General features: G+C 41.7%; 15 protein-coding genes across 15 annotated transcripts; 6 read left to right on the top strand and 9 right to left on the bottom strand.

The window, feature by feature from the left end:
* Positions 1–61: 61 nt before the first annotated feature.
* VMA16 (H(+)-transporting V0 sector ATPase subunit c'') lies at positions 62–649 on the bottom strand (the record flags this gene model as incomplete). Its single annotated transcript, XM_038923000.1, has 1 exon — positions 62–649. One exon carries the CDS (start codon positions 647–649, stop codon positions 62–64), a length of 588 nt encoding a protein of 195 aa, XP_038778928.1.
* Positions 650–862: 213 nt separating this feature from the next.
* Positions 863–3921, bottom strand: FOA43_002715 (uncharacterized protein; the record flags this gene model as incomplete). Its single annotated transcript, XM_038922999.1, has 2 exons — positions 863–2412; positions 2472–3921. The coding sequence occupies 2 exons, from the start codon at positions 3919–3921 to the stop codon at positions 863–865; spliced, it is 3000 nt and encodes a 999-aa protein (XP_038778927.1).
* Positions 3922–4133: 212 nt separating this feature from the next.
* On the bottom strand, positions 4134–5639 carry FOA43_002714 (uncharacterized protein; the record flags this gene model as incomplete). The annotated part of the gene is made up of 1 exon (XM_038922998.1): positions 4134–5639. The coding sequence occupies one exon, from the start codon at positions 5637–5639 to the stop codon at positions 4134–4136; it is 1506 nt and encodes a 501-aa protein (XP_038778926.1).
* A 491-nt stretch (positions 5640–6130) lies between these two features.
* On the top strand, positions 6131–7564 carry SLT2 (Mitogen-activated protein kinase slt2/MPK1; the record flags this gene model as incomplete). Its single annotated transcript, XM_038922997.1, has 1 exon — positions 6131–7564. One exon carries the CDS (start codon positions 6131–6133, stop codon positions 7562–7564), a length of 1434 nt encoding a protein of 477 aa, XP_038778925.1.
* Positions 7565–7589: 25 nt separating this feature from the next.
* FOA43_002712 (uncharacterized protein) lies at positions 7590–10172 on the bottom strand (the record flags this gene model as incomplete). Its single annotated transcript, XM_038922996.1, has 1 exon — positions 7590–10172. The coding sequence occupies one exon, from the start codon at positions 10170–10172 to the stop codon at positions 7590–7592; it is 2583 nt and encodes an 860-aa protein (XP_038778924.1).
* A 382-nt stretch (positions 10173–10554) lies between these two features.
* FOA43_002711 (uncharacterized protein) lies at positions 10555–11589 on the top strand (the record flags this gene model as incomplete). The annotated part of the gene is made up of 1 exon (XM_038922995.1): positions 10555–11589. One exon carries the CDS (start codon positions 10555–10557, stop codon positions 11587–11589), a length of 1035 nt encoding a protein of 344 aa, XP_038778923.1.
* Positions 11590–11666: 77 nt separating this feature from the next.
* FOA43_002710 (uncharacterized protein) lies at positions 11667–13223 on the bottom strand (the record flags this gene model as incomplete). Its single annotated transcript, XM_038922994.1, has 1 exon — positions 11667–13223. The coding sequence occupies one exon, from the start codon at positions 13221–13223 to the stop codon at positions 11667–11669; it is 1557 nt and encodes a 518-aa protein (XP_038778922.1).
* Positions 13224–13871: 648 nt separating this feature from the next.
* On the top strand, positions 13872–14714 carry FOA43_002709 (uncharacterized protein; the record flags this gene model as incomplete). The annotated part of the gene is made up of 1 exon (XM_038922993.1): positions 13872–14714. The coding sequence occupies one exon, from the start codon at positions 13872–13874 to the stop codon at positions 14712–14714; it is 843 nt and encodes a 280-aa protein (XP_038778921.1).
* Positions 14715–14806: 92 nt separating this feature from the next.
* Positions 14807–15301, bottom strand: FOA43_002708 (uncharacterized protein; the record flags this gene model as incomplete). The annotated part of the gene is made up of 1 exon (XM_038922992.1): positions 14807–15301. One exon carries the CDS (start codon positions 15299–15301, stop codon positions 14807–14809), a length of 495 nt encoding a protein of 164 aa, XP_038778920.1.
* Positions 15302–15659: 358 nt separating this feature from the next.
* ARG8 (acetylornithine aminotransferase) lies at positions 15660–16973 on the top strand (the record flags this gene model as incomplete). The annotated part of the gene is made up of 1 exon (XM_038922991.1): positions 15660–16973. One exon carries the CDS (start codon positions 15660–15662, stop codon positions 16971–16973), a length of 1314 nt encoding a protein of 437 aa, XP_038778919.1.
* Positions 16974–17006: 33 nt separating this feature from the next.
* On the bottom strand, positions 17007–20405 carry FOA43_002706 (uncharacterized protein; the record flags this gene model as incomplete). Its single annotated transcript, XM_038922990.1, has 1 exon — positions 17007–20405. The coding sequence occupies one exon, from the start codon at positions 20403–20405 to the stop codon at positions 17007–17009; it is 3399 nt and encodes a 1132-aa protein (XP_038778918.1).
* A 254-nt stretch (positions 20406–20659) lies between these two features.
* On the bottom strand, positions 20660–21613 carry FOA43_002705 (uncharacterized protein; the record flags this gene model as incomplete). The annotated part of the gene is made up of 1 exon (XM_038922989.1): positions 20660–21613. One exon carries the CDS (start codon positions 21611–21613, stop codon positions 20660–20662), a length of 954 nt encoding a protein of 317 aa, XP_038778917.1.
* A 272-nt stretch (positions 21614–21885) lies between these two features.
* Positions 21886–22218, top strand: FOA43_002704 (uncharacterized protein; the record flags this gene model as incomplete). The annotated part of the gene is made up of 1 exon (XM_038922988.1): positions 21886–22218. One exon carries the CDS (start codon positions 21886–21888, stop codon positions 22216–22218), a length of 333 nt encoding a protein of 110 aa, XP_038778916.1.
* Positions 22219–22261: 43 nt separating this feature from the next.
* FOA43_002703 (uncharacterized protein) lies at positions 22262–22879 on the bottom strand (the record flags this gene model as incomplete). The annotated part of the gene is made up of 1 exon (XM_038922987.1): positions 22262–22879. The coding sequence occupies one exon, from the start codon at positions 22877–22879 to the stop codon at positions 22262–22264; it is 618 nt and encodes a 205-aa protein (XP_038778915.1).
* Positions 22880–23107: 228 nt separating this feature from the next.
* Positions 23108–23863, top strand: FOA43_002702 (uncharacterized protein; the record flags this gene model as incomplete). Its single annotated transcript, XM_038922986.1, has 1 exon — positions 23108–23863. One exon carries the CDS (start codon positions 23108–23110, stop codon positions 23861–23863), a length of 756 nt encoding a protein of 251 aa, XP_038778914.1.
* Between the last annotated feature and the right edge of the window lie 1000 nt (positions 23864–24863).

The raw sequence follows: 24863 nt of genomic DNA, 5'->3' as shown, positions 1-24863 counted from the left end.
TGGAGTAATAATGACCGCAGGTGAATGCTGCAGCTTGAACCAGGCTGCTCAGTGGAGTCAGTCATACAAATTCACCGGCCTTTGCAGCCATCAAAAGACCCACAATCAATCCAAATAATCCAAGAACAGAGCCAAAAATCTCAATGACAAGAATCTTAACGAATAATGAAGGGTCAGCGGCATCGGAGATGGCTGCAGTAGAACCCGTGACACCGACGCAAACACCGCAAATAAGATTGCTAATGCCAACTGTTAATCCGGCCCAAAATAAGCAATGTCCTGTATAGATGTTCTCCTTCGTATAGATGAGTGAGGCGGGAGTCACCTTGGCAGAGAACACGATAGCCATGATTAAGCCGTAGATGGCCACAACCTCACAGAAAATAATGGAAATAAGGTTCTTCGTGGTAATACGCGGTGCCCTCACGCCGGCACCAAGCACCGAAGTACCCGTTATAAAGATACCCCAAGCGGCACCGATCACAGAGAAGCCAATGCAGCACGAAATACCTAAATTGGCCCACATATATGGTGACGTTGTCTCTAAAAAGTCTCCCACGTTGAAAAGCTCACCAGATCCAGTCAACAACATATAGCATCCCACGGATAAAAGTACCGTGATCACGATCGCTGATAATGTGTACGACATACTGATGAATACCTGGCTGCCTGTCTGGATATTCCTTTCCTTTGTTCACAGTTATACAAAGGGTGCAAATCACTTCTGAATGCAGCGCGGAAGCGCAGAGCTCTCCAAATCCACAGTTTTTACCCGCGAACAACAATGGCAGATATGGGGAATAAAATGAAGCACTGCATTTATATCTATAACGATATACAATTACTTATACTGACAACTTAGTTACGCATCCATATCCATATAATCAGGGTTCTTGCGAAGAATTACCATGCCTTCTAAAGATGAGGCTATTGGAATATTCTCGTCTGTCTCCAGCTCGGCTCTTTCTCCATCTCCAAGTAAGACAGGTGTTGAATGTGTCACCCACCCAGTGATAGTCTTTGGTTTACCGGCCTGTCCAACCACGTCCACTGCCTGTCCCACTCTCACGTTCACTTTGGTTGGTTTCAAATCCGAGTCCACCGTTACAAGCATTCTAGGCTTGATTGCAGATGTAATATAGTATAGAAGGCTCGAATTCTGGTCCAAAATGAATGATCTAGGATCCATCAATGCGATAGCTATCGTCAATAGAGATGCCAAGCCAACCTTGGACAGAGACTGTCTATCCACCGTAAATGGTGATAGTGTAAGTGTACCTTTACCTAGATGCACCAATCCCTGGGAGATACGAGTGATAAACAATCCATTCTGGTCATTAATGTAATATGACGCCAATTGACGCAGTAACTGGGCCAGACGTGCATTATTTGTACCAGCTCCCACAAGACCCATAGAAAAGATAGCGTTGTAAGCAACATCCAAGTCTTGGTCATGCGAATATCTGGACAAAGTGTCGTAAACGCTCATTTCAGGGCTAGATGCACTCACTAATCCCATAGCCAACGGCACCGCACGACGCATTAGAGGCGTTCCGTAATGCATTAAATGATCAAAGTGACGAAGAGACATTTCCTGTCCAATCTCCTCGCCCATTGCAATCAATGCTAATCCAAGGACACAGTATCCCTGATAAGTATCATCCTCTTCTGCATTTTTGCTGCTGCTTTCACTTTCGTCTGACTCTTCACTATCAATTTTACTTTTCGCCTCGTCGATGTCCATTTTGCTGTCATCTTTCACTTCCGTCGACTCTGTAGACTCTGTATTATCATTGACCTGCCCTTCTTCTTCCTCATCATTCTCATTTTCATTCTCGTTCTCGTTCTCATTTTCATTCTCGTTCTCATTCTCATTCTCATTCTCGTTCTCGTTCTCATTCTCGTCCTCCTCTTCCTCATCCTCCTCTTCTTCTTCTTCCTTCTGCTCTACATTGCACATCTGAAGAAGCTGCTGAATCTGAAGAACATTACCAGTACCAGCGTACGAACAGATAGTCACCAACACTTTCAAAGTTTTAACAATTGGATGCTCAATAGCTTCAATAGTCTCTAGGACATCATCAACTTGATCATACTTGCCTATGTACAACAATCCCAAACCTAATGACATGAATCGAATCCATTTCGAGGTCAGCTCCACCGGTTCTTTCTCTAATAGAGCCTGCAAGATTGTAGAGGTAATGTCACCATTACATGTGCCCACAAACACGTGGCCAAGAGCCAACGCTGCTAAGGATTGAATCTCTAATGAAACCGAAGGCTCTGAAACCAACGGAGAAAGTAGATTCAAAACTTCCTCATTTTCACTACCAGCAAAGGCAATACCCAAACCAGTAATGGCGGCAGCGGTCAATCGCTTATCCTGTTTGTTTTCCGCAGATATGTAGTCTTCTAATATTAAAGAGCAGGCTCCACATCATCGTGAACACTGGCTGTGGCAATACCCATACCGAGCAAAGCACCAGCTTTAACCTCGATTTGTTCAGAATATAGATACTTGTCCATTACTTGGAGACCTTCATTTGTGTCCCAAAGATTCACCATACCTAAAGATGCAGTGGTGGAAAGCATTCCTTCTCCTTTGGTCCTGTAGACCCACTTTTCATCTCCTATTAATTTCTCTGTACCATATCCTGCATTCAAAAAAGCATTGACAAAAGCTGCAGCAAGATTCTGTTTAGCACTTTCTAAACGGGAGGTAGAAGCAAAGATTGAAGTTTCTAAATGTGATTTATACACATCTTCAGGAACCTTGGGTTTTAGTAAGTTCAATTCTCCAACCAAATACTTGTAATACTCAGACAGTTTAACATTGGAAATGCACTCTTGAACAGACTCATTGTCAACTTTGAAGCAGGAGTTTTGTCGACCCAACATAAATCCCAGTTGTTTCTGAACCAGCTCATCATCAGTAGCATCAAAAACGGCCCTAATAAGTGACTCATCATCCAACCTAATGGCCAAAGTGAGTGCTTGAGGTAATTGATTGTTGCTAAGATATATTGTGAACGCCGTGTTGAGGAAAGAAAGATCATCCGGTGGTGCCAAAAGAGGCACGCATGCCACCATGTAGTTACAAACACGTCCATAGGTGTCTTTATCGACATATTGAGGTAACTTTTCAATCTGCTCGATTTCCAACAATAGATCAACAGCTTCAGTCTCCCCATTATGCTTCAGGAAATATTCAACAATAATTATGGAAAGTTTGATTAAAGTCTCTGAATTTTCTGGAAGCGAGGACACACCCTTAACAGCAGCAACAGTAGCAGTGGTAGTAAGAGTGGTGGCGTCCTTTTCGACTTCTTTCTTTGTGTCTGACTCCTCGTCAACAGCAGATCCTATCTTCTTCTTCTCCTCCTCGGAGGTTTCCCCTGAACCTTCCAATGCCTCTTGATAAGCCTCTCCAATTTCCAAGGAAAGATGTCTAAGATACTCGTGACCCCATTCACCGATGGATAAATCAAATTTGCTTCTCAATCTCCATTTAAGGCACTCTCTTTTGTACTGAGGACCATCCGTCTCGGAATAAGTCATACCCAAAATGGATAAAACATCGCTCAGCTTGTCCTTCAACGATTGATCGGTGCATTTTTCAGCCAAAGCAACTAATGCAGGATAATGGGGACGTAAGAACTTCAACGGTTTGGGAACTGCCGTCATAGAGGACGTAGATTCCCTAATAAGTTTCTTCATACTCTCTAATGCAGTCTCATATAAATCAGTCTGTGTTCCCAACAATCTCTCCACCAACATATCCAAATCGGACTTCAATTGAAGATCCTCCTCGCTGAGTTCTTCCTCTTCTTTGTGGCCATCCTTCTTTTTCTTTGAGGCATCCTTCTTCGCCTTTTTGGGTGTATCATCACCATGCTTACTTTTATCCTGTATCTGTGCCATACTGAACAACTAATGGTACCGCGCAGTAATTGGAAAGTAACAAAAATACCTCTTAAACTATAATTGAGGAGAGAAGGAAACAAACCTCCAAATAGGTTTTTCGTCGCCTTCAAAATTGTGAGGCAAATCGTAGGAGAAGACAAAAAAAAACTTTCAACACAATCTTTCGATTAGGTAATATATCGCGTAAGTGTACTTTATGTATTAATCTATTACTCGGCTAACAAGTCATTAAGAAGCCAGTTAAGTTCATTGGGTGTTCCTATAGCGGGATCACTCAATGCCAGATTGGGCTTCGGTATTTGGGGCTTTTCATCGACGTGGCTCTTTGGCCTCAAGAGATAACTAATAGGAGAATGCTTCTTAGGATGAACCATCATCGGTCTTTTTGTCGCCGTAACATTATTGGTTCCAGACCTCTCTGTAGCTTCCCCATCCTTGATATCCTGGTGAGAATCGTTATTATCATGCTCCTGTGGTGCAGTTGTTGTGATTGTTGTTGTGGTTGTAGATGCTGTAGATGCTATTGTTTTTGTTTTTGTTGGTGGTGATGTTGCGTCGTCGTTACTTTCCTTCATCTCCTGCTTCTGTCTCTGAAGTTGAACAATAGACTCGTCATCATCATTCTTCAACAGAACATCTGACATGTAATATATAGAGCCATAGCTGTCAATTAGATGAGGTGCAAAGGTCATTGAGTCGTGCAAATCCTCGGCCGTCAGCGTAACGCGCTTACGTTTATTGGAGACATGATTTGTACTAGCCGTTTCTAATTTTCTCTTGCGAACACGAGCAATAGCAGTCTCGATAATGCTTTTAAGATGGCATTCAAGACCAACGGATAGAACTTGTGCTGCCATAGGATCGACACTACCAGGAAGTCCATGTTCCCGAGCAATGCCTAGCATTCTCGTTAGTAGAGAGTCCTTTTCAGGAAGTTCAAAGCTATCAGAGCAGAGAGGAGCCTTTATGCCGTTGGCCACATCCTGAGCCCACTTGCTGGCCTGAACTACTGTGGCACCAACACTTTCTTTCGTACGTGGAGCGTCTCCCTTGGGAGTTTTTATCGGAACCTTGGGTAACATAGCCTGTCTAGTTAAAGCCATGGTACTGTTTGTCATACCTTTCTTTCCTGATTCTCTAGTAATATTCTTCAATCTTTTCCGTTCTCTGATTGACAGAGACAGGATATCCTTTTTGAGGATCTCATACTGGGATGATCTACCGGCCTTTCTCTTCTTGTTCTGCTGAGACTGACTTCCGAAACCGGCAGATGACATACCATCAGAAGGTTCTGCCCTTAGGCAATTGGCCAAGTTGGCAAGTAAAAGCTGATTGTGAAATCTGACCGTGGTCTTATCAAGAATCGAATTCAACTTCTCCATCAATTCCAGTCTTGAAAGCTTTCCAACAAGGAACAACGAAACCGCTATCTGGTATTGATCCCAGCTTTTGCCAAGCCTCTTCTGGAACTCTACTACGAGGTGATCTATGTTAACACGCTTGTGAAGTTCCGATGTATATTCCTTGGCGGAACTTCGGATGGATCCCCTGGTAGGCCCTTGGTCAGATTCCCCAGTAGATCCCTGTACAGAGGGATTGATCGTTCCTCCAGTAGCAGTAACAATTTCCTCCTTTCTCATCGCATTATCAACAACACGAACACCGGCAGAATCATTCTTCCTAACAGAAGGCTTAGATTCAGTAGCTACAGACATATAAAATGCAACAATCAACAAATATCGTGCTACTGCAGATCCAATAGATACGAAAAGGAACAAAGATAATAAGGAAGTGTAATTCCGAATTCGAGCCAGATTTCAAAACGCCGCTCCTCGAGCAGAGAAAAAAATCGTTCGAGCAGTGAAAAATTGCAGGAAAGCTTGATGTAAAGCGGGAGCAGAAATGATAGGTGGTGGACCTCCAAGAGCTATTTTAATACTATAATCATGATCTGCTTCTTCATGGCATTCTAACGGTACAGCTTTCAGCACTATTTCTGTCAAAAAGGTCCTTTTCAGTACCCCCTTGGAGCCCTGGGGTAAGTGCTTACGTAATCAGGTTTGCGAGCACCGCGCTATAACAATAATAGCTGTGCCTCGGTACAACTTTTGGCACAGCTATTATTAGAAACGCGTTTGTACATAAATTGAGAGAGTATTTGATCCGGACAACTTGACGTAAGATGTTTTCTCTTGACACCATCAAAATGAATGGGAATATGGACCAGTATCACGTTTTTCGAGTGTTCCAACAGAACTTTATAGTAGATAAACGGTTCCAGCTCATTAAGGGCTTAGGCCAAGGTGCCTATGGTATCGTCTGTTCTGCCAAGTATCTGGATGGTGAAGAGGGAGAAGACAAGGTAGCCATCAAGAAGATCACAAACATATTCAGTAAGAAGATTCTCTGCAAACGAGCTCTTAGGGAAATCAAGTTACTTCATCATTTCAGAGGCCATAAGAACATTACCTGTCTTTATGATTTGGACGTGGTGCCGGATGCCAACGGTAATTTCAACGAAATTTACCTATATGAGGAGTTGATGGAATGTGACATGCATCAAATTATTCGTTCTGGTCAGCCTCTAACTGATGCTCATTATCAATCATTTGTCTACCAGATACTCTGTGGTCTAAAGTACATACATTCAGCAGATGTTCTTCATCGAGATTTGAAGCCTGGAAATCTTCTTGTGAATGCCGACTGTGAGTTGAAGATCTGCGACTTTGGTTTGGCCCGTGGTTATTCCAGCGATCCTGCAAAGAACAATGGTTTTATGACCGAGTATGTGGCCACTAGATGGTATCGTGCACCAGAGATCATTCTTAGTTTCCAAGGTTACACTAAAGCCATAGACATGTGGTCTGTTGGCTGTGTTCTTGCCGAACTACTTGGAGGTGCCACTATTTTTAAAGGAAAGGACTACGTTGACCAATTAAATCAGGTTCTACGTGTTCTAGGTACTCCTGACGAGAAAACTGTCGAGAGTATCAAATCTCCTAGAGCTAGGGCCTACATAAGATCGCTTCCTTATATGCCTAGAATTCCCTTTGAGACTCTGTATCCGAATGCATCTCCCTTGGCTTTGGATCTTCTGGGAAAGATGCTTACTTTAGATCCTCAGCAGAGAATATCTGTCGACCAAGCTCTGGAGCATCCTTATTTGGAAGTTTGGCATGATCCTAATGATGAGCCTGTTTGCCCTCGTAAATTTGATTTTTCCTTTGAAGAAGTCGACGATCTGCAAAGAATGAAGAAGATTATTGTTGACGAAGTCGCCAGTTTTAGAGAGTATGTTCGTAAGCCACTTGAAGAGCAAGAGAGAATTTACCAGGAGGAGCAAGAAGAGCAGCACCAAAAGCAGCAAGAAGAGAAAAGACAGCAACAGCAGTTTCAGCAACAACAACAAAATCAATCTCCAGGACTACCACAACAGTTCCAATCGCCTGAACAGTACGATCAGTCACAGTTCGAGTATCTTCAATCTCCATCGCATCCTTCCATGGTCAGTTCCTTGCAAACCCCTACGGATATCAGCCGAAATGACACTGATATGCCACCAAGACCCGAAGAAGTTACCGATAATGGTCAAATGGACCTTGAGCATGAGTTGGTTTACGGAGCAGATAGATATAACTGATATAATCATACATAATGTACATAATTCATCCATACAAGTCGACTTCGGGGTCAATATATTCCTCCGTAGAGAAAGATCTCGTTGCAGCAGCCTCGTAGCATGTGTACATTCCATCGAATGCTTTCTTTAACCAATTGAATAGGGCGTCGTAAACTATCAAGTTGGCGTTGTGATACTTGATAGCATGGTCGCTGTCCGGAAAAACGTGAACATCATAGTTTTCCACACCAGCTTGATTCATCATATCTAAGAATTTCATGCTATTCTGAAAATGCACGTTATCATCACCTGTTCCATGCATAAGAAGGAATCGTGTCACATCTTTGAAGTGGTCAGGCTCGTGGACCGAGCTGTTCATGTAATTTGCATTTTCTTGTGGTGTATGCATATATCTCTCTGTGTAAATGGAATCATAGAATCTCCAATTAGTCACAGGTGCCACTGCCATACCGTATTTAAAAACGTTTCCAGCATCCTGCTCCAATGTTTTCAATGTCATGAATCCTCCGTATGACCAACCCCAAATTGCTGTCCTCTGTGAATCTATGTATTCCTTTTCTGTGAAAATCTTGGCAGCTGAAATCTGGTCCAGCACCTCGTAGTACGACAAGTTGTCCCTCACCACATTTCTGAATGCCCTTCCTTTGAATCCAGTTCCTCTTCCGTCTACTGTCACTACCACTGCATTTAATTCTGATGCCACAATCGATGAAAAGCTCATGCTATAGGTCTTCTGAACCAATTGTGATCCAGGACCTCCATACACAAAGAATAGTAACGGATATTTCTTTTTGGGATCAAATTCAAGAGGGAAAGTCTGTTTATAGTTCACTATCACACCGTCCCCAAGGTCCAACTCTCCAAATTCACTTTCTGGAACCTCATAGAATTGTAACCTATCCCTCAAAGCAGTATTTGAAACCAGTACTTCTTCCGTGTCATTATGCAAGTCGACAATCTTCTGGTAAGGCACATAAGGGCCATCATAGTTCAATAACAAATATCTGGAACCCTTAGAAAACGATACAGAATACCATCCTTCCTCAGAAACATCCGTGATATTGCGTCTATTCGACCCATCCAAATCCACAGAATAGAGGTGTCTTTCTACAGACGATTTCTCTGTTGAAAGATAGTATACTCTGCTTTCGACGTAGTCAAATGCGGCAGCGCCTCCATCAACTTCCCAAGGCCCTGAAGTTAGTAATGCTTTAGGCTCGGAGGCTGTTGGTGGTGAAAAATAGGCCAAATGGTCGTATCCATCAACATCTATCACATCTATGTAACCATCTTCCTGTCTAATGCCTGACTTCGGAATATATAGAGTATTGTGCTCAATCTCGAACCAACTTTGACCCTTCACATTGTCAGAACGGGCCAAAATGCTGATCAAATTGTCTCCATCAGCTTCTATAATGAAAACCTTCAACACGTCCGATTCTCTATTTGTCGTCTTCACAAGTACTTGCTGGTCACCCACCCAGACCATCTCCGTTATCAACCTAGTTTCATTAGGGATTTCAGAGTCATGATAAAAACTATCCTCGGGTTTTAAAGACTTAACAAGGCTTTTTTCAACATCATACACCAAAAAATCTACTACAGGATTGGGATATCCAGCTTTAGGATATTTGATCTCTTTAAGTTCAGGATAGGAATCGTTAGCGCTTTGATCATCCTGAACAAAGTAAGGAATCGGATAGATGGGCACCTGAGTATCGTTAATTCTGAGCATGGAAATATATTTGGAATTAGGAGACCACCAAAGCGCCGTATCGCTCTCAAATACCTCTTCTTCGTAGACCCAATCAGGTTTTCCGTAAAAAATATCTGTACCACCATCTTCTGTAACCTGCTTCAGCGTTGGATGAACGAAGTCTGAGATTTTCTTAAGGTAGACATTGTTTTCCAAAACAAATGCAACGCTAAGAGAGTCTGGAGACCACTTTGCTAAGGCTATCTTGCTGTTGAGTGTAATATCTGGATCATACAAAGCCTGTATAGAGGAAGTCTTGATGTCATAGATGAAATAAGCGGCAAAAAAGGAGTGCCTCCAATTATGAATTTTATCACAAACAATAAGAATGTGTTCCAGATCATCACTGAATACGATATCCTCGATGGAATACCTCTTTCGTTCATATTCGATGGATGTACCTCTGTACAAAACTTTTGAAAACTTGGAATTCTGAACGCTTTTAAGAATATAGGCAGAGTCATCGGTCAAAATATAGTCACCAGTATCATTTGTAAGTGAGTTTGGTGTCCTGATCCATTGAATTTCTCTATATTTCGGAGAAAAGGTTCCGTTTCTGACTAATTGGAATGAGAGAGGAGTCTTTGTACCGGAATAAACGTGAGGGTGAGGAATAATGCCGCCAGAAAATGAAGTCTGATGATGTTGTAGCTCATGAAAGTTCCTGTAAAAAGCATTAACCTGCCATAGAAGCAAACTGGAACCATATATTAGTAGTAGCGAAACTAGAGATAGCCAACTGAATGTATGAGAAATGATACCACGAGAACGGCGAATTCTCAGCAGAGCAGACGTACTGCTAGAGCCTCGAAACTCTTGTGAACCAAGCTGCTCAGACTTTTCAGGGTCCATATAAATAAAATGAATACGTTTTATAGAAAGAAAATAAGAGTGCAGCCAAGACCTCAGACAAAATGGTGATAAAAATAGCTGCAGCGCGAAATTCAGGGGGTGTCGGTTCGAATATTAATTAAACCTAAAATGGAAGCTTCTTGAAGAGGGAATTCGTAAGCATGAAGAATGTCGGATAATTCCGAAAACAACAGTTTCATCTGCACTCGCCACAAGCTGTTCATCATCCTTCTTTTTTTTTGATTAGTAAGAGATGTGGCGAGTGTTTCGGGGTTTCCCGAAGATATATATGAGACTGGCGAGTGGCGGAGAAACTATTAAACCTGAACTACTTAGTTTGTTTCTTATCAAAAACTGTTTGAGAACTTGAATTAACTGAAAAATGCCTTTTAAAGTCGCAATTGTTGGAACAGGTATCTTTGCCACCGATGCGCATCTTCCTGCTCTACTAAAATCTGAGTATTTTACCCCCTATTCATGTTTCAATAGAACCAGGGCCAAGGCAGAGAAGTTTGCCAAGGTGGCGGGTATTTCGAAGATTTATAATTCTATGGAGGAAGCCTTCGAGGATCCGGAAGTTGACATTGTAGATGCTTTACTTCCTGTTCAGTACAATTTGGCTGCTGTTAGATTGGCTGTCAAGCATAAGAAGAGCTTATGCTTTGAGAAACCTGTGGCCGCCAATATGAAACAGGCGAAGGAGATCGTCAGGTTAACAAAGGAAAATCCTAATTTGATTATCGCCATCGGAGAGAACTGGTCTTATCTCAAGGCTGTACCGGCCATGAAGGAAGCCATTTCTAAGATTGGAAAGATATATTCTTTTACCTATCAATCGACTGGTCAGTTCCATTTTGACGGTAAGTATCTTAATACATCATGGAGATTGCATCCAGAGCATATCGGAGGCTATTTGTCTGATGGTGGTGTCCATCAATTGGCTCTTCTTACTGGGGTTTTAGGCAAGGTTAAAAAGGTTAACGCTCATACTAAGCAGGTGAGACAGCTCAGTGGAGATGATGACATTCTCTACTCGTTGTTGGAGATGGATAGCGGTCTCATTGGAACTTTTACCTATGGTTCAGCATTTGGCAATGCTGAAAAAAGAGGAATGTTTGAAGTTATGGGTGACAATGGTAGTGTTTCCTTTGATTTTGGCCCTGGTCACCTAGAGCATCTCACTTTGAGGGTTGGTGGAAGCACTTCTCACTCTGAATCATACACAAAGGAGATAGATATTGAAGGTGAAGACAGAACTCCTCTTTCTGAGTTCACTGCTTTAGGTAAGGCTTTGACTACTGGGGATAAGTCCACTATTGTTGCAACTCCTGAAGTAGTTTATCACCATTTGGCTGTAATTGATGCGGCCTTGAAAAGTTCTGCTAAAGATGGAGAAAGTGTTTTAGTGATGCAGTGACCGGCTTATAGTTTTCAGTCTTTGGTTACTTTACATAATTATATCTAAATAATGATGTTCTTTTTCTATTATTATTGCTATTCTTGTTGTTCTTGTTCTTGTTTTTTCTTCTGTTGCACCTCAATTGGCTCTTCGCTCATGTGACTTCTCATCAAAGTAAGAGCAAGGCATGCAATGATACTGACACCACACATCAACACTAAAATCATGTTTGAATTTCTGTAGAGATTCTTTTCATCAGAAGGCCATCCACTGTATAAGGCGTATGTAGATGTCACCGAACCCAAATTACCGAGGCCCGACACAATAGCAGCAGCTGCTGCACATCCAACATCGCCGTAGATTTTGGTCATGATCTCTGAAGCTAACGTCATACAAATAGGAACGGTCGGTCCTAAGCCAAATCCAGCAATAAGTAATCCTCCCCATCTACTCCAAGAACTTTTCGCATATGTAGTCACTAAAAGTCCCACTATAATGATAACAGCTGCACCACAGAAGAAAACGTATCTCTTCTGCTTGTATCTATCAGCAAATGGAGTGACAATCAAGATCGAAGCAAAGTCAAACAACCAAATGGGAGCATATAATAAAGAGATGGATATGCCAGATAGATTTGGGTTATTAACTTTGATTAAAGTTGTCGCAAAAACAGCCAAGCCGTAGCCAACACCAACCACTCCAAAATACATAATGATGAGGGCCCAAGTACGGACATCCATCAACACTCTAACCAAATCTTTCACGCCCCAAGACACTCTTTTATATCTTTGTTTCATGTCCACAGCGTGCATTTGTCGTTCTTCGTGTGATAATGGCTGTTTTGGGGTAAAATACTTTTGGAATCTTTTAGGCAAGATATGTCTATTCCATTTGGAATTGACCGCCAAGTACTGAGGTCTGTCAGGAAGCCACCATATAAGTGAAATACCATCTACTATGAGAATGGTACCGTAAACAATATACAACCACTTCCAGCCAAAGTATCCGTGTACCATATCCATTTTCTGGAAACCCGCAGAAACTAGGCCTGCAGCAGCAGCACTAAGCTGAGCAGCAGTGAAGTAGTAACCAATTCTTCTTGCGGTTCTCTGCTCAGGGTACCAAAGAGATATATAGTAAGTCATTCCAGGCCACGTACCAGACCCGGCAAAGCCTGACATGAATCTAATGGCAATAAGACCAGAAGCATTATGAAGAGCAGAGTAACACAGATAGCAAACACCGACAGTAACCACAATACGGCAAAGCCAAACTTGAGGCGAAAGTTGAGTCATGATCAAGTTCATAGGAAGATCAAAAATAATATAAGCCACATAGTATAAAGCACTTGCGGTGGAAAGATCGTGTCCTTTTAAGTCCAAAGACGCTGCCAACGAATGATTTGTCTCATAGTTCATGGTAAGAGTGTTACCGTAAGCAGAAGAGCCAAAGGAAGTAAGGAAGTAAAGGCACCATAATGCGGGAATTATCCTATAATCCAAATGACGGTAAACTTTGTCTAGTTCCTTATCTGTAGGAAGAATCTGTGGCACTGAATTACAGGATGTAGTGACAGCCAATTTTGATTCTGGGTCATCAGAAGAGAGCTTCCCAGACGTAGCAGAAGGGGCTGTAGAATCTTTGTCCCACATAAATAGGAAACAAAGTGACTGAGATTTTGGATTCCAGTATGCAAGAATGTTGGTAGGAAATGAAAAAATGATGCCCTTATATAGTGGTCTCGGTGCCAAACAAGAATCCTAAATCGTACCCATTTGAGGGGTGACAAAATATTGTGCGCGAAATTTTTCAATGCAGGTGAATCATGGTGAATCATTGCCAGGAAGTGAAAATAAGGTGGAGTAACAATGTAAGATGACCAGAAATGCCGAACTTAGTTAGGGATCTAGTCATGCCCGGTAATTGTTAAGGGAGACTAGGGATGTTGGGTACTTCGGATGTTAATATTGTGCAGCGTCGTGGTTTTCAAAGAAATTGTGAGTCATCTGTTAGAGAGGTTCGGTCGAGAGTGACCAGAACAAATATCTCAGAACAGGCCACTTTTAGTATAACACAATGGATGCATGTTTGTCAATTGTATTGTCGTTCCGTTTGCAGTAGATGTATGTACAGGCAGAATCAAGTTGAGGAGTAGGTATCTAATCACATATCCATTTTCTTTACCTGAGTTTAAGGTGTACGGATGTTACTAAAAAAAATTTCACATAGTTGGAATATATTCCAGCCGATGATAAATATACTTCTCTTGATATGAACAGTAGCATTGATCTTGCGAAAAGATGAATGCTGTTAAAAATGCTGGAGAAGTGTTACAAAGGACATCTGAGTATCTAGAATCGGGATTGGTCACCAAGCAACCGGCGTGGTATAGAGTTCTAGCGTACCATCCACCTGTTAAAAACCACACCAAAACCATTAGACCTCTTGTGTTGAGAAAGATTAAAGAGGAGGAAGTTAGTACCTTGAAAAAAATCATGAGCCATAATAAAGGAGATCTATTTTACAAGACACGATTAAGGCCTAAGCATATGGCTGCTAACTTCCTTAAACCGCAGAAGTTACACTTTATTGAGGATGACTTGAGGGATCTTTTCTACAAGCAGCATCCTTGGGAATTGGCGGATCCAAAGAGCTTAATCGAGAACGAGAATTCTATTGATTTGGAGAAACTTGATTGGTCCACTATGAGACAGTACACCAAGAAGTTGGACGGAGAATCCGTTGTTCAAAGGACGATTTACTTGATGAAAAATGAGGATCAGTTGCTATTGAATGCTTTTGAGCAGTCCAAGTATGAGTATTATAGATTAAAGATCGAAGATGAGACGGAAATAAACGTTGCAGAGGAGCAAGGAGAGATGTTTGGCGCAGTGTACGGAAAATCCATGGTTGAATACGGTTTCGATAAAGAGATGGAAGTGCTAAGTAAATGGAAGGAAGATGCTGTTGAACAGACAAGAGTTATGGAAGCCAAGAGATCAAACTCCTCTTCTGGGGGTCTGGCCAGGCAGGAAAATAAAGGGCTAGAGGAAGATGAAGGAGAAGAAGACGCAACTGAAGAAACGTCCGGCTCTAATGAAGGTGTCACAGAGGAGGATCTCTTGAAAGAGTTGAGAAAGTGAAGATACCCTTGTGCCGACACACCCTGTTTATAGTATAGTCTAAGAATATTTATGATTTCATTGAGATGTATATACAAACGACAAGTGTTTGCCTAGAACCACGTTCTCTTGTCCTCCTTTCTCTTTTCCAATCTCTTTTTGTACTTGGATCCTCTGTACTGTATAAGCACATCATCGGCCTTGGCCATACCTTCCTCAAGACGTTTCATTCTGTCATCATAAGTTCTTTCCCATTTATGTCCCTTCGGTCTCAACACACCTCTAAGAACGGGCTTCGATTCGTATTTCTCGGCAAACAGTTTCTTTCCATTGGCCAATGAGGGCATTAGATCTACAATTCCGAATTTGTATGCAAGCTTGTACAATTCCGATTGTCTTCTCAGTGAATATATAGGATCATGGAATGTCTTTGTTACGGGATGAATGTTGCTGAGAAACGGATTGGCATCTGGTGCATTGGTTAATGTTGGCTTATTGGCGTAGCTTCTGATCGGTGAAGGTGGATACCGCGTGAAGAAATTCTGAAGCTTCATGGGAAGTTTCTTAAATGCCTGCTGTGCGTTTAAATTAAAGAACCTCGTGGACATAATATAAGTTAGGCGTAGATAAAGACTAGATTGTCCCTGTCCTGCGTCCTTCTTATTTTGTTCCCCTTGTTCTTTTCTTGGCTCTTAAAATTTTTTTCATCAATTGTCCGCATAAATTCATAATTTATGCACATTAACTAAAGAGAAGAAAAAAAAATCATAGCTGCCCGTTTAGGTAATTTTGTAGTAAGCGCGGGTATTGTCTTGGATCCATTTCTATCGTCTTGAAAATTTTTTTCCTTTTTACTCTGACTCACGAAGAGTATATATATACCCGGGTAGGCTTCTTTGAAAAGATTTTTTCCCTGGCATTCTCTTTACCCGATATCTGTTCAATCTTTGCTATCCATCTTTCATCATGTTAAGATTCGTCTTCAGGCCATTCAGCCTGTTGGCTCAAAAACGTCTGCTCTCTACATCGAAAGCTGTCCTCAATGCTGCATTGGGCTCAAAATCGTTTATAGATAGTAACGGCAAATATGCCGTGACGACGTATAGCAGACCTACAATTGTTCTGGAAAAGGGTAAAGGCCCTTATCTATGGGACCTTGAAGGTAAGAAGTACATAGATTTCTTTGCAGGAATTGCCGTTACCGCTTTGGGTCATTCCAACCCTGAAGTTGCAAAGATTATGTTTGATCAGGCCAAAACGTTGGTTCATAGCTCCAATTTGTACCATAATCTATGGACTCTTGAACTCAGTAAATTACTGGTTGAAAAAACCAAGCAATTTGGAGGTATGTACAATGCATCCAAGGTGTTTCTTTGCAACTCGGGTACTGAAGCCAATGAAGCTGCATTGAAGTTTGCGAGAAAGTACGGTACTTCAATCTCTTCTGATAAAACTGAGTTCATTACGTTTGAAAACTCTTTCCACGGTAGAACTTTCGGCTCTTTGGCAGTAACTCCTAACCCTAAATACCAGAAGCCATTTGCTCCATTGGTTCCCGGTGTGTCTGTCGCTACGCCTGGAGATATATCATCGGTTGAAAGTTTGATTAGTGACAAAACTTGTGGTGTCATTATCGAGCCTATTCAAGGAGAAGGAGGTGTGCATCCTCAGAGCACCGAGTTTTTGGTTGCTTTGAAGAAGTTGTGCCAGAAGCATAAGGCCCTTTTAATATACGATGAAATTCAGTGTGGATTGGGAAGATCTGGTAAATTATGGGCTCATTCCAGACTTCCAAATGAGGGACATCCAGATATTTTGACCATGGCTAAGGCCTTGGGTAACGGTTATCCTATTGGAGCTACGATGATCACAGAAGATATTGAATCCGTCTTGAAAGTTGGTGACCATGGTACCACTTTTGGAGGGAATCCATTAGGAGCCAGAATTGGTTGTTATGTGTTGAGTCAGATTGCTGACAAAGAGTTTCTAGATAATGTTGAAAAGAAGTCCGAGTTGTTTAAGGTCAAGTTGAACGAATTGAAAGAGAAGTTTCCCCAGCATATAAAGGAAGTCAGGGGAGAAGGATTGATTTTAGGTGTTGAATGTAATGAAAATCCATCCCCAGTTGTGGAGAGAGCCAGACAGCTCGGATTGTTGGTTATAACAGCAGGTGGTAATGTTATCAGAATCGTTCCTGCCTTGAATATCGATGATAACGTGATAATCGACGGCTTGAAGGTCCTCGAAAAGGCTATGGAAGAGATCTATAGCAATAATTAGGTTTTATTAGATTGTATTACACAATTTAGTTTGTCATCTCCATCTAACGTCTTGTACCACATCTAGAATATCTTCCTCATACTTCGAATCGATCGTAATTGCAACATAGAATCCAAAAATGATCGAAATGTAAAGTAAAATCAAAATAGATCCTTTGAAGTAGTTGGATTTACCTTCAGCATAAATATATGTGAACATGTAGACGGACATAAGGCATGCCACAAAGTCCCAACGAGGGAAAATCAGTGTAAATATCTTGGTGATGTCGAATATCCCTGCTTTGACACCTGACCAACAAGAGTACACTACGATGATAGGAATCTGTAGTAAGCACACTTGTAATGCATATGCAGAACCAATTTCCATGGAAAGTGCCACATTTCCGTGCATGGCAAACAGGATAGCGTTAATGAATTCGGTGGTATTTGGCACTAGTGCAAAGACTGTTAAACCCAAGAGCTTGGCATTAATAGGGAATTTCTTTAACACATCATCCACCACATCAACTAGCATCTCGGCAATAATAGCATAAGTTAAGGTAGCTAAAAGCAAAATGGTAGTGGATTTGGTTCTAGACCAATTGGGAGCATCGTGATTACCTTCTGCTTCTTGGGGTAGCTGTAGTGCCAACTTTGGTTGCACCTGCTGTTGAACAGAGGTCGCATTTCTAGTTAGATTTCTTGATAAGGCAGACTGCTCCATAGAAATCTGCAGTTTTGATGGTCTTTTGGATAAGTTCATTGAGGTGACACTAGAATTATCTGGAGTATTTGTGGTACCGGTATGTTTCTCCTTGTCGCCTGTCACCGGGGTGCTCCAAATCAGTGCGGCGTGCGTCTTCAAAGTAAACAATAATCCAATGCAGTACGCAGTGAAGAGACAGATGGCACAAATCATGGAGAAGGGTCTTAAATAGTCTAGAAATAGTTTGTCTATAACAACAGATGACTGAACCAAATGGCAACGCTTGCAAGTTTCACCAGCATTGGGTTCCACCGCACAACTTTCGCATCTTTCCTCGTATCTGCCAAATATCTGGTATAATATGGTAGGAGAAAGCATGACCAATGTAGCATATAGAAGCATAGTGGATGAAACACCGGCGGATGCAGGATTATATCTCTGCGTCTTTCGGTTGATGGCACCGCTGCACATAGACATACCAGGAAGAAGAAGCACAGCACCCAATATCGAGCCGATGATAGAGCCCTCTACCAACTTACCCTTGGATTGATCTAGGGCCACACCATATAAGAAAACTTCTACAATTGTTGAAAAGAATGCGTTGATAACAGCGCCAACGCCCATGGAAGTCTGAGCAGAAATGGATGCCACTGCTTGTCCTATGAAGTAAGCCAACGGAATAATGGAAGTTAAGCAAAGAACAAAAATCAACGAAGGATCGGTGATCCAGGTTGATATTCCTAAACTCTTCTTAACAAAGTAAAAGTCAAGAATGGTGAAGGCTACTAGGAAGTTCATATTGATGAAAAAAATGTTTGTTCCATCAACTGTGTACTTGTAGTAATGTAACCCAAAGGATCTGTAGGTACAGATTAAAATCGACTCGTTCTTGGGGTTGGCATTTAATCTTTTTTCGTAATACTCCTTTTCCGGCTCAAAAGAGAGAGCTAATGGATGGCGACGAATGTGGTTACCAAGAATAATCAAAACTTTGGCCATTGGAATGGTAAAGACACCCAGCCATTGAATAATTGCAATGAAAGAAGTAACTGGAATGATTACCAAGTAGAACAGGATAAAGAACACAACCCTTCCGATATTCCATTGTCCTCTTCCAAAAAGTCTTTTCTTGAAAGTAGTGTCGTCGTCATCATCATCATCGTCATTATGGTTCGGATTTTCGTTTCCATCATTTAAGAAGTATGAGTTACTGGATGTTGTACTTAGAGGGGTGCTTTCTGAGGCATGACCCATCATGGCATTAGGAGCGGAAAAGAAAAGTCTTCCCTCATTTTGTGCACGCCAGCGTCTGAACTCAGCCAGGGACGTTCCAATATGAGCATCTTCTTCCAGATAGTTCTTCTCCGAGTTCAAAAAAACAATCTTTCCGAAAGGATAGAAAAAGTAAAGGCCCAATCTAAAATACAATTTTGCATATTCAAAAGATTCATCCGTGGAATGAGAAGTGAATGTAGAGCAAATGGCAATGATAGAGCTCAACACTATGCAAATGAGAAATAGTAAAAGGCCAAATGTGATGGTCCACAAAAAGTTGAAGAGTTTGACACTTTTACCAACAGTTCCGGCTGTTTTAGGAGTGGAGTGAATGTCATGTTCAGCCGCCTCTTCGACAGAACGATGCTTTTTATAGACTGCAGGTTTCCAAATACGGATACCAAAAGGATGTGTCTCGTTAATTGCATCCTGGCGTTCTCTTAAGGTGAAACTTTCGTTGGAGCTTATTGATTCATTGTCTAGGTAATCTTCATCCTCCAGTTCCATATCCAGTGGAACTGTAGACACGCGTCCCGCAGGGGTCAAAAAATCATCAGCCTGCTCCGAAGGGCGATCTATTTCGGAGGACTGATCGTAAACGGAGTACCTAGAAGGCATTTTACGAAGAGTAGTGTCATCAGAGTTGTTTAGAACGGTTAAATTATCATCGCCACCCGTGGTAGTAGAACCCGGTGCAGTAGCTGTGACCTCTTTGGGGCGAGCCTTTAGATCGGCTATACTGGAATGAGGCAAAATATCACCGGGCTGCTGCGCAGACAATGTTCTTTGAGGTCTCCGTCTTTGACGAAGAGCCTCGCCATATCCTTCTATATAATCACGGCTCAGGTCTTCTTCGATCTCGTCTTCGTTATCGTCGACGCTAAAGATGAAACGAGATGATTCGCGTTTAGGATGCTTGGACTTGTTGGTTTTAACAGTGGCATTGAGTAGAGGAGAGCTTGGAAGAGAGCCTGTAGAGATGAATGTTCCATGTCCCATAGAAGAATCCATAGCAGGACCTAGCGAAGCGGCAGTACTAGCACCCGGAGTAGCAGTTCCACCTGATGCACTAACATTGGGAGAAGTGCAACCAAGCAGAGGACTATGGCTGTTGGCGGACTTATCTCGATCTCTGAGAAGAACAAATTGTCTATGATAGGAAGGAGGATGGGTGGAATGCTGTTTGACTAGGATGTGATTTGGAGGAAGTGGTGTGGATCTTATAGATCTGCTAGATTTCTGAAGACGGGGAGGATGCAGCTGGGAATTCTGAGAGTTCTGATGATGCAATTGGGGGACTGGCAGTTGCGAGGATCCATAAGATGATAAAGCAGTAGGAGCAGCAGTAGATGGAGCAGGTTGAGAGGAAATAGCGAGTTGAGATGCCGGTTGGCTGATAGAACGCGGATTTTTGGCAGTCCTATCCTTAGGATCTGCTGGAAGCAACGGATCAAAAGGAGGCTGAGAAGACATCAAAGCAAAGTGGTGGGTGGTTCTAGAGAATGCAGAAAATTAAGAGAAGGGAAAATTGATCAACTTTAGGTGGGATATCAAATGACTCTATGAAGAGGGAGAAAATTATTCAAATATGAACCGAAGAGAGAAATAAGAAAATAAAGATAGATCAGATTGATTGAACGAGAATGCGCTGAAAACGATTTGAAAATGAGCTTATATGAGTTGATTAGATTTTGAATACACAAGTAAATAATCGTATAGAAACTAGCTCAGATGATGAAGGGGATCATGGCTTTTCTCTCCTTTGGATAGTTATCGCCAAACTCTTCCTGATACCTGGAATGCTTCTGTTTTGCCCACATCATCATAGTACCGGTACCAATAACGAAAAACAAGTAGGCGGACCAATTATTGACCATGATGGCAAAGACGAGCCAACCGCAGGACTCAAAGAAGTAATTAGGGAAGGATACATACTCGAACATGAATCCGTGAGGAATCTTATGTTCTCTGGATCCGTCGGAACGTAACATTCTCAACATATAATGGCAGTAGAGGTTGCAAATTTCGCAAACAAGCCAGCAACCGGCGAATATTTCCACCTGCTTCAATGGGCGGTCCTCTACGTGATATAGCCACTTTTGGTACCCCGAATAGAAGGAGCTTTGAGAGGAGTACACGCAGAAGGCCGTGAGCAATCCGTTGAACACCCAATAATGGCCACAGTTACGGAACAAGTAGGTGAGAGGCATTGTATCGGAAGAAAACAAATGCACAAACAAGGTCTCGTACTCTCTTTTCAGATAATGAAGTAGTGTAAGAATGTATGCAGCCTTCTGGGTGATTGTATTGTAGGTTGCGTCATAATAGCCGAAGTAAATAAGCGATTGAATGATGACAGGACCGAGGTACTCGATAAAGTAAACGGTTCTCCAGCCAATTTGACGACCGACATCTTTAGCACCCACCGAAAGAGTTGAAGATTTGGAAAAATCTAAGCCATTTTCTTCTAGAGTTTCATAATTCTTCAAAGTCTTGCGACTAGGCTTCTTAGTTGTCGTATCATCACCATCAAAGGTGAAGCAAAGTTTGACCCGATTGGGTTCGATATTATTGACCTTTGCATAAGCATTAATGATTGCCTGAACTCGGGTATTCGGTTCAGTATCACAATTGATCTTTTTGAGGTTCGTTGACCTTGGAATGATGAGTAAGTTGACCATTGTTGCTGGTAAAGAAGAAAAAGATAACATCAGGTAAGAAGGGTGATTTTGAATTTTTTCCAATTGTAGCATAGCGAGCGAAGCCAGCGAAGTCTGAGCAGCTTGCTCATGCCGCGCAGCTGGTCGCATGCTTTGTGGCCAGAACCGCGTGGAACCTACGGCAGGCCTATTCGGCGGCAGCGGTTCAAATTTTCCCGGTAGATTAAAGTCTCGTTTCTTCACCCTACCAACCTTCTTCTCATCTAATCAGCCCTATAATCTGTTGGACCATTATGAAACTTGTCCGATTCTTAATGAATCTCCCCAACGAAACGGTGCAGGTGGAGCTTAAAAATGGTACTGTGATCATCGGAGACATTATCTCAGTTACTCCTACTATGAACATGAACCTCAAAAATGTCAAAATGACGGTTAGAGATAGAAATCCGACGCAGCTAGAATACGTCAATATCAGAGGTAATCAGGTGCGGTTGGTTATTCTTCCGGATGAGTTAAACGTCGATAAAGTTCTTTCCGAGTCAATGGTTCGACCTAGAAGAACCCCTTCCACACTTCCTCCCCGTGTCGTTACTAAGGAAAGAGTTCCCAGAAGGAGAGCTTTCTGAGCACTTTCTGTACATTATAAGAAATTAATACATTAATACATTACTAAACGGTCTTCTCTTCTTCACGTTGTACTTCTTCGTCGAAGACACTCTGCATGAGACTTTGTCGGGGCTCTAATAATTCCTGATCCTCTAGTTGATCTCGACTAATTAGACGAGGTAGTATCAAGTCACAAAACTTATTTTGCGTCAATAGTCCATCTATATATTCATCCATATGCATCACGCGGGCTTCGTTATCGTAGTAATAGTTGATTTTGCGTCGATCGTTTAATAAAGGTTCTAGTTTTTCATATATCTGTACACTTGGTCTAGTAAGTCTTATATATAGGGCAGACAATGCAGTGAGGTACTTGAAGTCTGCTTGTACAGTTAGGTAATCAACGATATCATCACGTGGTTGCAACTGAAGGAGTTTTAATGTGATGCAAATGAATCTCGTTGGTCTTGTTCTACCTGTATTTGAATATGTGCCTAAAAGATGGACGTGTAAAACAGTCTCATCTAGAAGAGTGAGAATATTCAAAGGAACACAGTCTTTCTGCCAATAGAGAGAATCAAGAATGCGCTCTCGAAGGATCTTCTCTATTAGTAGTACAGGATTAACTCCATGAAGTTTCTGAGTATTCTGGGCCAAGCCACGATCTGTAATTATGTTCATCTGGCAAGATGACTTGAAGTTTGGGTTGATTGAGAGTTAGTGGTCTCTCTCATATAATCTTCCTCTATAAGTTCTATCTTTTGATAGTCGTGTCCAAACCAATTATGGCCAAAAGCCTAGCAAAGAAAAAATTTTCTCAGCGATCTCTAAAAGAAGGAGATTGAACTCTCTTTGTTCAGTCTGACAATCATTAGCGCTCGTGAAACATACGGAAATAGTACCTATAGCATGTCTGAGGAAGAACTTAACAAGAAAACGCAAGAGTTATCATTATCGGAAAAGGCCGAGGATTCTGAGGACGCAACGAAGGCTGAAGAAATTCCAGAATCGGAAGGTGCCCCAGAAACAGGGGCTGAAGAAGAGACTAAAGAAACTACAAAGCCAGGGGAATCCGAGGAGAAGAAAGAAGTTACCGTGTTAGAAAACAAGGAAGAGTTTACAGTCAAGCATCCACTTAACTCCAAATGGACCTTGTGGTATACAAAACCAGCTGTTGATAACAGTGAGAGCTGGGCAGACTTGTTGAAGCCTATAGTTTCTTTCAATACAGTTGAAGAGTTTTGGGGTGTCTATCACGCCGTTCCAAAGGCTGCCGATCTTCCAATGAAGTCAGATTACCATCTTTTTAGAGATGATATTAAGCCAGAGTGGGAAGACAAAACAAATGCTGAAGGTGGTAAGTGGTCGTGTCAAATCAGATCTAAAAAGGCAGATATCCATGACCTTTGGACCAGGTCTCTTTTGAGTGTCATCGGAGAGACAATCGAGCCCGATGAACAAAATGAAGTCAATGGTGTTGTTTTGAACGTGAGAAAGAATGGTTTCAGAATTGGTTTGTGGACAAAGACTTGCAATCGTGCCGCTTTGAAACCAATTGGAGAGAGATTTAAGAAGGTTCTTAAATTGTCTGATAATGAGACTATCGAGTTCATGAGCCACAAGGAATCCGGCGATAGAAACGCTGCTCCATTGATTATCATGTAATTTTGAGTTATGTCATAGCTAATATAAACAACCTTTGCGATTAGACAAGAAGCAGAGAGCTGAGCTTTTCTTTCCTTTCTTGAATTGGGTGTTGAGCTTTCATCTTTCATATTTCATTGCTTATGTATCTATACGAGTGTAGCAAAGCGTGCAAAAATTCATTGCTTTATGCCAATCTAAACTTACATAGTCTTTCTACATTTCTTTACTTTCTTGATTCGCTTGACATGGCAGTCCGTGGGGCTATTTCCTCTAGACTGTGTGCTACGAATCACCCTGCTGAATTAGAGTGATAAATCTCGACTTCTCTATCAGTTTATTGCTTTTTTGGAACTAGTACACAGTCCCACCATTATGATCTTCAAAAAGGTCGTACTGACACCTTCTCAATCGGGATAATTAGCCAAGAAAATTGTGGAGAAAAAAGCAATTTCGATAAGCTTAATCATTTCTTAAATGATGCTCTTCAAGTAATCGTGATTTGAGGTGTTTTGTGGTAACGGATAGCCATCAACCTTTTGTAAAAATGAGGGAAATGCGACAACCGACATTTCTTGTCTTTAAAACCTGAAACACTGGTTCTGTTACCTCTGGTTTTCATCCTTTACATTTTTCCATTCGTAGCACATCATTGTTCCTTTCGGGATTTTCCATTTCTCTATTTGGAATCAGTGCTAAAGCGTTCTCGCATAGGTACCCACGTCCGCCTTTTTCTTCCCCGCCTACAATTTTTCCTTCCCTCGCCCCCCTTTCCTTTCAATGGTCCACTACTTATTTTAGATTTATTAAATCGATACAGAGAAGGTGGCTTGGTTGCAGATCATTTTAGCCCGCCCTAACGCGCTTGGAAAATCTTAACTCTGACCCAAAATTTTGGATGGCTCGCATACTTTCCTTTTTGGTTCACATGGAGGATCCATAAATAAGTAAGAAAAAAGAAACAAGTGAGGATCGAGAATTGAGATCGCTGTAAATCATTGATGGTAATTAGGCCATCCTT

Source organism: Brettanomyces nanus, chromosome 3 (assembly GCF_011074865.1).
Source record: "Brettanomyces nanus chromosome 3, complete sequence".
NCBI lineage: Eukaryota > Fungi > Ascomycota > Pichiomycetes > Pichiales > Pichiaceae > Brettanomyces > Brettanomyces nanus.
This window is presented reverse-complemented; position numbering and strand designations above follow the sequence as displayed.